Genomic DNA, 9,663 nt, shown 5'->3' on the forward strand with positions numbered 1-9,663 from the left:
CTGCCACAACTCTATGGAGTTTCAAGATCCCTGCCACTATCAAGAAGCAGTACTGTAAATGATATAGTTTCTGAATGATTATTTCAGGTCTGAGCATCTCGGAATGAACAAGCAGCTTCCACCAACAGGTATTTATTTAAGAAAAAGGAGAAGCTATGGAAAGATTAACTAAGGAACCCATTTACCTGCTTCTTTCATGGAAATCCGGTCTATTAATCCTTTTAATATATAAATGTTCCCCGATAATGTCCTAAGTTCATTGTGTTTAATTCGCTCTACAATTACATTGCTATGCCAATAAACATCAGTCATATCTCTAGGGAAAAAAGAACAAGTTTATTAAGGTCAGCATATTCACACTTAACCAGGAGCTGTATATACATATAGCAGCACACAAAAAAATTATAATAAAGTAATGATTTTGAGCCAGTTATATATAATCGCAGCACTTGGTAGGTAAACTCAGGAAGGTTGTTCCAAGTTTGAGGCCATGACAACTAGGGTTTCATAGTGAGATGAAGTCATAATATCACCCATCAAAAAGGAAGTACTAATTTTGTTCTTTTAGCTACCACAACAATTACAGCATTCCTAATCTAATTACAAAACACTTGAGGGCTAGCCAGTACAGAACTCAACTGCCTGGCTAATTGACCCTCCGAGTGTGAGTGTGTGTGTGTGTGTGTATACATACATACATACATACATACATACATATATATAGTGGCCAATCAATCTATGCATCTAATATAAAATGTAGCAATACCATGGAAACCAACTGTCATTAAATGTTTGTTGCTGGCAATATGTGAAATTTCAGCTTAACAGCTATGAAACTTTCAAAGAAATTTGGAAGCCCTTTTCCTCACTGTGTTGACTTTTTTTTTCCATAAATATTATTTTGATTTATTCAGATGGGGTCTTGTTTTGTTTTTCATATTTTTATTTAGTGTGTGTATGACATAGAATTCATATGGAATCAAGAGGCAGCTTCTGGGAATCAGTTCTTTACTTACAACATATGGGTCCCAAGGATCAAACTAAGGTTGTCCAACCTGGCAGCAGGCACCCTTGCCCTCTGAGCCATCTTGCTGGCTCCTGAGTCTTACTATGTTACCCATGATGGCCTCAGACTTTTACGTCCCCTGAGAACCTGCGGTTACAGCTGACATGTGCACTTCTAGTCCCTCTCCTACCCCATGTTCAGAAATGTCAAATAGATCAGGTAATTTTGAGGGTCTTTGTCTTTTCTTAATCATGAATACAAAGGCAAATGTTTTTACCTTTTATTTTGTAAAGAGCTTCTAGCTGGGAAAAAATAAAGTTGCAAATTACTGACCCAGAAACCTATTCTTCATACTTCTTTAAGGAAACTAATGATAAATATAAAATCAGAACCAAATATGAAGATCTATTAGATAAGTGCTGAGCAGTCTTCATTCAATAGATAATAAACATACATATACATGAGTTATAAGGAAGTTCTCTCAATTAAATCAAATGGGATTAAACTCACACCTTAATACTTACCTTTGACTCTTTTTTGTTTTATTTAATATATATTTGGTTTTGTGTTTGAGCATGTGCATAAGCGTGTGTGTGCATATTTTTATTTTTATTTTATTTTTTTGGCTTGCTTTTGTTGAGACATGGTCTCTCTACCTAGCTCCAGCTGTCCTAGAACTATGTAGACCAGGCTGGTCTAAAACTCATATGGAGTCACCTGCCTCTGCCTGTGGAGTAGGGATTAAAGGTGTGTGCCACCATGGCCCACAGTTTTATTTAGCATTTAAATCAAACTCTAAAAGGCACTGCTCTTTAATACTGTAAATATTAACTCATTTAATTCTTGACACTATCTACAACAATGCTGAGCACTGAGCATAAGTTGAATGTCTTGCTCAAGCACATAGTAGTGTAAGGCCAACCTCAGCTATATGAAATACTCTCAAACCAGGAAAAGTCTTCCCACAATATTAGGCCATATTATGATTATTGCACTAATGAAGAAATTAAGCCTCACAGAGTATAAGTAACTTCTTCAAGTTACATTGGCAGTAAGTAACATTAACTGGATTCACAAAGGCAATCTATGTTACATCTCGAACATTATGGAAAAGGGAATAAGATAGGCAACAAGACTCTACATATTCAACCTTAGAAACCAGGATACTCTATATTATTTTACCACAGACATTTTACTATGGAGCAACTGATTCTCAAAGGGAGAACAGTAGCTGAGTTAGCCTACTTGTCTGACAATGCTTTCACTTCTGGGAAAACCAAAAAGTATCAATCAGTTACTTAATATGTAACTACTTGACAGCTTTAAATAATTTTGATCCTTTCATGGATCAATAATTTACATCGGATAACTAGCAAGGAATTGGCATCATGTTGTGCTTTTGCCTTCAGTTTATAACCTCATGGAATGTGTTTTGTAGGAATATGCTAATTTGTTGCTGACCACATACATAAAACCAATTTAAATATTAGAAAAGAACACTGAAATGTTATACTTACACCAGCTTTCCTTCTATGCATATAGCTGTGTTATTATTGATGACTTTAATCATCCATTCCTGTAGCTGGACTACCTAATCAAGCATAAAACAAAGAACACATTTCTTATGCTACTTGCATGCAGAATGATAAAATTAACATTAAACATTAGAAAAATCTGAACTACAAGAAAAACCCAAAGTAATCCTAGTTTTTTCTTAGTACCTACCATTATCTAAGAACCAGCCCATTTTAAACAGTAATTCTTAAAACTACTGTACTGAATGAAATAAGAAATAGACATGTACATGAAGTTGTGCTATATTGTTTGGCTATAATGCAGAAAGATCTGCATTTCAAATACTCATACAAAATGACTTAGCCTAAGGGGGAGAATCCTAACATATACACTAAACCATCAAATCTTTTAGAAAACACAGCAATTTTGAAGGAACAAAAAAAATGCCAAATATATTATATAACTTGCCCCCCCCCAATTAACTATATATTTGTTAAACTGACTTAGAGCTATATTTTCAGTTTCTATACACCATGAAGGTCACAGCTGGTAATAAACATGCAATACCATTCTATTCCAAAGCAAACAGCTGAGTAGCTCAGAAAATGATTTTAGTGTAAGCAAAATATCATTAAAATATAAAATTTTCTATGAACACTGACAATAAAAACATTTATAGTTTGGCTGGGCAGTGGTGGCACACACCTTTAATCCCAGCATTTGGGAGGTAGAGGCAAGCTGATCTCTATCAGTTGGAGGCCAGCCTGGTCTACAGAATGAGTTCCAGAACTGGCTTCATAGCTACTGAGAAATCCTGACTCAAAAAGAAAAAAACAAAAAAAAAACCCCAAAAAAACAAGAAAAAAAAACCCTTTAAGTTCATAACAATTAAAGTGTTTCTGCAGAGAACTAAAGCCTTAATACAACAACTAACGAGTGTCATTCACTTTAAATGAAAGTACGCATTTATATTTAAAGACAAGTTCCTTGGTGAGTTTAAACTGAACCAGGAAAAGACGCTAAAATGGACAGATGGTGTTTGGTATGGCATTCTTGATTATTCTTTTAAAATATAAGTATTTGGGCATGTAGCTCAGTGGTATAGCACAAGTCCCTGGGTTTGATCTCCAGAACTGAAGAGGTTAGAAGACTAGGATCGATGCTATTTTCATCACATGTGGATATACCAGCAGGCAACAGGAAACATGAGAAAGCATTCCGTAGTGCACCTTAGGCTCAGGAGTTCATGTTATATTTACAACTCAAGGAAGCAAGCACCATCTCTGTTTTACAGAAAAAGAAATTACAAAATAAATCTAAATAACTTTCCTGTAACATATGACTAGAGAAATTGATGATACAAGTCAAATTCTAGAATCTTGCGCTATTCTACTTATTTAAAATATGCTCTCACCAAACAGTTGAGCTATAGGCACTGTTCTAGACATTTGAGATTCGACAAGAAATAAACTGGATTCAATTATAAACACTGCCTGTATGTGAGAGCATACTGGGAGGAAATAGATGCAAGAAGAAAGGAGATGGTACCCAAACAAATATATACATAGTTACTATAAATAATAAAGGTGTATAGTGGTGCCTTATAAGATTTTTCTAATCAAAGAACAGGCTAAAAAGCCCTAAACAGGTAGCAGAAAAGCATGATTCCTTGAAAGGGGTAAGCAAGAAGAAATGTAAGTAAGACCTCTCCATGATTAATGGTGTGGAGAGGGTAAACTAGAATAAAGGCATGGATCTGAGAGTTAATATATAATGGTTATAATGGTGGACCACAGGAACCTGCAGGGGAAGAAAAGAGCAATGAGCACAAGGGAATGTAATGAACTAATGGCTGACTTAGTGGTGTCAGAATATCGAGCATGAGGCAGGTAGAACGATTAGTGAAGGAGAATGATAGTAATATGTGATGCATCTGCATTGAGAATCTGGTACATGCACTAGCAATAATGAGATATGAATAGGGCTTGAGTAGACGGTAAATGTAAAAGAGAGACCATTAAAGAAACAGAAATAGCTGGGTGGTGATATCTCATGCCTCTAATCCCAGCACTAGGTAGGCAGAAACGGGGGATCTCTGTGAGTTCAAGACCAGCCTGGTGATCTACAAAGGGAGTTCCAGAACAGCCAAGACTGTTAGAAACAGAAACCCTGTCTCAAAAAACAAAAAAAAAAAAAAAGAAAAAAAGAAAAAGAAATCAGGGAGGTTGTTTGTATAAGGCCCATTTCAGTTAGCACAAGTTAAAAAAATGTTCCTAGAACATAGATAACAGAATACTGATGCTCTATATCTCTGAAGTTGAAAAGGACACAATATAATGAAGACCTAGGAATGGGTGAGAGACTATGTCAGAGTTAGGGAATATACAAAAGTACCTATGAATATGAGTCCGGGAAGGCTTGAAGTTCTTATGGTAACTGGTATAAACAGCATGGGAGAGATGAAGTACTAGGAAATCTAGAATACCTTTTCAAACTTTCTTCATATAAGTCAATATCCATTAAATTTAAATATTTGTAAATGAAACAATTTCTAGCAAACACACTAAGATATAAAACAGCAACTACTTCATTTTTAAAATTTAAGATAGAATTAAATACCATCTCAATTTGATACTCACTATCATGTACTTAAAAGTTAATAAACATACTTTTAACAGTTGGGAATTTTACATTGTCCTTTTCCTTTTTTCAGTGCTGGAAGATTAAGCCTGGGGTTTATACATGCTTTTATTTTTTCTTGAACTGATATTACATTTCCTTAAAAAAATGCATCTTAATGTAACATAATTTAATGCTTTAAATTTTTTAATTACTCATCCCATATAACTTTTTATCAGGAAAATTCTCAATTCTATTTTTTTTATTTTTTAAAAAAGATTTATTTATTTATTATGTATACAGTGTTGTATGCATGTACACCTGCATGCCATAAGAGGGCACCAGGTCTCATTATAGATGGTTGGAAGCCACCATGCTGGGAATTGAACTCAGGACCTCTGGAAGAACAAGTGCTTCTAACTTCTGAGCCCTTTGTCCAGTCTGAAAATTCTCAACTCTTTAGCTGTTAAAATTCCTTTCTTTTTCAAATGTTGTTAATAATACCTCAAAAGTCATAAGAATAGAAGTAGTAGCAATGTCAGCATTCATATCTTACAGTAAGTAAATAGTTGAAATTTACAACTAGTAATAGAGAAGACAAGAATTAATGAGTTACCTTACTTTCAGCCCATTCATCTTTTCACTAGGCTCATAGTTGAATAAAATGAGAAACTATAACGAGGGTTTAGATAAGGGAGAATTAAAATAGAAATAAGCAGCGCCTTAAATGTCTTCCTACCTGGTATTTTTTAACTTCACTTGCAACAGCTTCAAGCTTTGTAACCTTTCTTTGAGACTGGCCAGGTATTGTTAGATTAAGTCTTGGACTTGCAAGTATGATTTCACATGTATTTTCCATGGAATGACGAGTCGTTCCTCTAGAACCTGATTTTTTATTTTGTTCTAAAATATCCTCTTTTGCAGTCCCTTCTGTTGACACATCACTCCCAGAAGTCATCAAGGGGCTATGATCCCGAACAGGAACACAGTCAGAACTTGCAGTCTTAATGCCTGTATTTCCAAGCTTTTCATAAGTAGAATTAACAGTGTCCTTTTTGGACACAGTGGCTTTAACAGTTTTCTCTTTTGAATGAAGAACTTGTCTAGCAAACTGAGCTCTAGTTAATGCCTTGCTTGAGATGTTTGAAGCTTTAACACTTTCTTGTTCTCGATTCAGAATTGGAAGCTCTGTCAAAAATACAAAAAACAAAATTTATAGAAACATCTTATGGAAAAAAGTTGTTTTAAACTATTTATATTAAAAATTGAGATTAGGAATGCCCCTACCCCCCATGCTCAATTTAAGTGTCTCTAGTTTTTGTTTTGTTTTGCTTCCCAAAACAGGGTTTCTCTATCTAACTAACATTCCTTGTTGTCCTGGAACTTGCTCTGTAGTCTAGGCTTGCCTCAGAGATCAGTCTCTCCTAAGTGCTGAGATTAAAGGTGTGCTCCACCACCACCCAGCCTGTTTTTTGGTTTGTTTTTTTTTTTTTTTTTTTTAGAAAGACAGGGTCTTTCTATGTAGGTCTGATTATACTTACTATGTAGGCCAGGCTAGCACCAAACCTACCTCTGAGGGATGAGATTAAAAGCATGCATCACCACACCCACTTATTACAAGTGAAGGTTCAGAGTTCTTACTGCCCACTGGTAACTATCTAGAACATTTAACAATAGTTCGAAGTAACTGGAAAAAAAAAAGAAGCTCAGCGGAGGTGGCTCAAACCTTTAATCTCAGCACTCAGGAGTTAGAGGCAGGTGGATCTCTGTGAGTTTGAGGCCACAGACTTACCTCTCTTAGGCCTGGTGGCAATACCTGCAATTTAGCACTTAAAAGACTAAGGTAAGAATCTCTCAAGTTCAGGTTGGCCTGGGTTACACAGCAAGACTTTATCAAAAACAAAACCTCCACAAGGCTAGTGACAGTGTTTACATAAAGTAGGTGAGTCTTCAGATTTAATCCCCAGGGGAAGGGAGGGAGGTTTCCATTTTTCACTCCTCTGTTTTTCTAGACCACGCTATCAAATCAACAATTATTCCTATCATAACACATACTCTTTCTTTCCCTTCCTCCACCCCCCACCACCTCTCTCTCTCTCTTTCTTTCTCTCTCTCTCTCTCTCTCTCTCTCTCTCTCTCTCTCTCGATAGGTTTCTCTTGGACTCATTTTCCTCAGTGAATTTCTTATCTATCATGTCCCCTAAGCCGCCTCTTCACTCAGGATGCACTAAACTCATTAGTCCCTAAACTTAGGTAGTTGTTCTTATATGTATCTATTACCTAACAAACCTGTGCACCTAAAATCTCATCTTCTCATTTAAGCTTATTCTAACTATAGCACAGCTTTCACTTATACCCATTGTCTTTACTACACCTTTCAATGTTTTCTGAGACAAAGTTTCATTATATAGCTCAGTGGTCCAGGATAGTCCACTATATAGCCCGATAATCCAGGCTAGTACTAAACAACACAAAGCAATGCTCCTGACACTCTCTTCAGTGCAGGAATTTGCCACTGTGCCTGGCTCCTTTTTCCCCCCATGTTTTTTCTCATCTATTGTGCCAAAAAAAATTACTTTTAAAGTCAGAATGAGGCCAGGCGGTGGAGGCGCACGCCTTTAATCCCAGCACTCGGGAGGCAGAGGCAGGCGGATCTCTGTGAGTTCGAGGCCAGCCCGGTCTACAAGAGCTAGTTCCAGGACAGAAACCAAAAGCTACGGAGAAACCCTGTCTCGAAAATCCAAAAAATAAACAAACAAACAAACAAACAAACAAAGTCAGAATGAGAGAAGCAGATCTGTGAGTTCGAGGCCAGCCTGGTCTACAGCCAGGACTGTTATACAGAGAAACTGTGTCTCCAAACACAAAAAAAAAAGTTCTCCAGAATGTGAGCAGACATTTTGGTATTCTCTTATTATGCTATCCCAAGAACTTAAAAGTGTTTAATACATTAAACAGTGAAAAAGGCATTGTTTTAAATCCACACGTGATTAAACTAACCTCCTAATGAAGTATTATTGGATTGGGATGATTTTTCTTTTTCCTCACAGAGGTAGGTTTGTTGCAACTGAATTTTCTTATCTCTGTTAGAAGTGAAGACTTTCTTATGTTCACACTGTGGTGGTCCCAACATGCTACTGCTGCTTGATGCTTGTTCTTTGTCATGCTGTATTTTTTCTTTCATTCTTTGAAAGATTTTTCTTGGTGTTTCATAGTTCATTTCATTTCTTAATCCATCCATGTTGCACTTTATAACACTGATATCAGGATAGCTGTTTGAAAGGGTAGCCTCTGTTAGCATGGTGGAGTGACATTTCTTTTTATTGTTAGAAGCTGCAATTTCTAATATCTGATTCTTGTTCTGACCATTCAGTTTTAGAGAGGACTTCCGATATTTCGCCAATTCTTTTACAGGAGTAAGTGTGTTTGAAGGAATGTTGTCAATAAAGACTGCGTCTTCAGGCATATTTCTTCTTTGAGATTTCCCAGAAGACAAATGAATTCCTGAATGGTTCAAGCATGTTACATTCATCTTGATAAGGCAGTGGCAACAAAATTCTTCTTATAGAAAAGTCAATGAATACAAATTTCCAGGCAGAACTTCAACAGGAGTCCAGAGAAACCTGTAATAAAATCAACTTTTTATATTGTCTGGTAATTCTTAAATACACTGATTTTCTGTAACAAAATTATACCATTAAAAAATACCATTAAAAAAGTTTAATTGTTTCTTATCAACACTGGATAATTTATAACTCACAAATCAGACTAATCGTTAATGTTTTTATTAAATTACAATTTTCATCATTTGTTCAAGAGAAAAGCAGTTTAGCATTTAAAACAAAAATGCCTACTTACAAAAAAAAAGAAAGGAAAAAAAGGCACCATTCAACAAATAACTTAGTTAATATCCCTAAGTTCTGACTTATAAATATCAAATATCTGTTTTTGAAATTTACCTGACAGCTATGGGACTGTGTTCCTTTAAGGGATTTTAGAGCCACCCAGGAAGAGGATCCCTGTCCATTTTTTATTCTGATGCTAGAAAACAAACTCAGGACCTTGAGCATGCTCTACAAGCATTCCACTGTAGCAGTGAAATGCAATCAAACACCAAACACCGAGTCTTTAAGATTCCCATCCAGTATTTGCATAAAAAGGGAATGACCTCTGCCTTAGGGACTACATAAAGATACAAAAAAATTAACTAGCCAGGCAGCAGTGGTGGTAGCAGCAAGCCTTTAATCCCAGCATGGGGTGGGGGGTGGGAGGGTGGGGGTGACGGAGGCAGGCAGATCTTTGTGAGTTCAAGGCCAACCTGGTCCAAAGAGCTAGTTCCTGGACAGGCTCCAAAGCTACAAAGAAACCTTGTCTCGCCGGGCGGTGGTGGCGCACGCCTGTAATCCCAGCACTCGGGAGGCAGAGGCAGGCGGATCTCTGTGAGTTAGAGACCAGCCTGGTCTACAAGAGCTAGTTCCAGGACAGGCTCCAAAGCTACAGAGAAACCCTGTCTCGAAAAAAAC

General features: G+C 36.6%; 1 protein-coding gene across 1 annotated transcript in view; it reads right to left on the bottom strand.

Annotated features, from left to right (window-relative positions):
* Window positions 1-9,663, bottom strand: part of Mis18bp1 (MIS18 binding protein 1) — a 37,817-nt gene that overhangs the window by 25,112 nt on the left and 3,042 nt on the right. The window contains exons 2-5 of the mRNA XM_013355200.2: window positions 8,141-8,763; window positions 5,880-6,328; window positions 2,524-2,597; window positions 186-316 (exon numbers count right to left, since the gene is read on the bottom strand). Coding sequence (XP_013210654.1) covers window positions 186-316; window positions 2,524-2,597; window positions 5,880-6,328; window positions 8,141-8,672 — 1,186 coding nt within the window. The 5' untranslated portion in view covers window positions 8,673-8,763. The remainder of the gene's footprint in view (window positions 1-185; window positions 317-2,523; window positions 2,598-5,879; window positions 6,329-8,140; window positions 8,764-9,663) is intronic.

This window comes from Microtus ochrogaster, chromosome 1 (assembly GCF_000317375.1).
Source record: "Microtus ochrogaster isolate Prairie Vole_2 chromosome 1, MicOch1.0, whole genome shotgun sequence".
NCBI lineage: Eukaryota > Metazoa > Chordata > Mammalia > Rodentia > Cricetidae > Microtus > Microtus ochrogaster.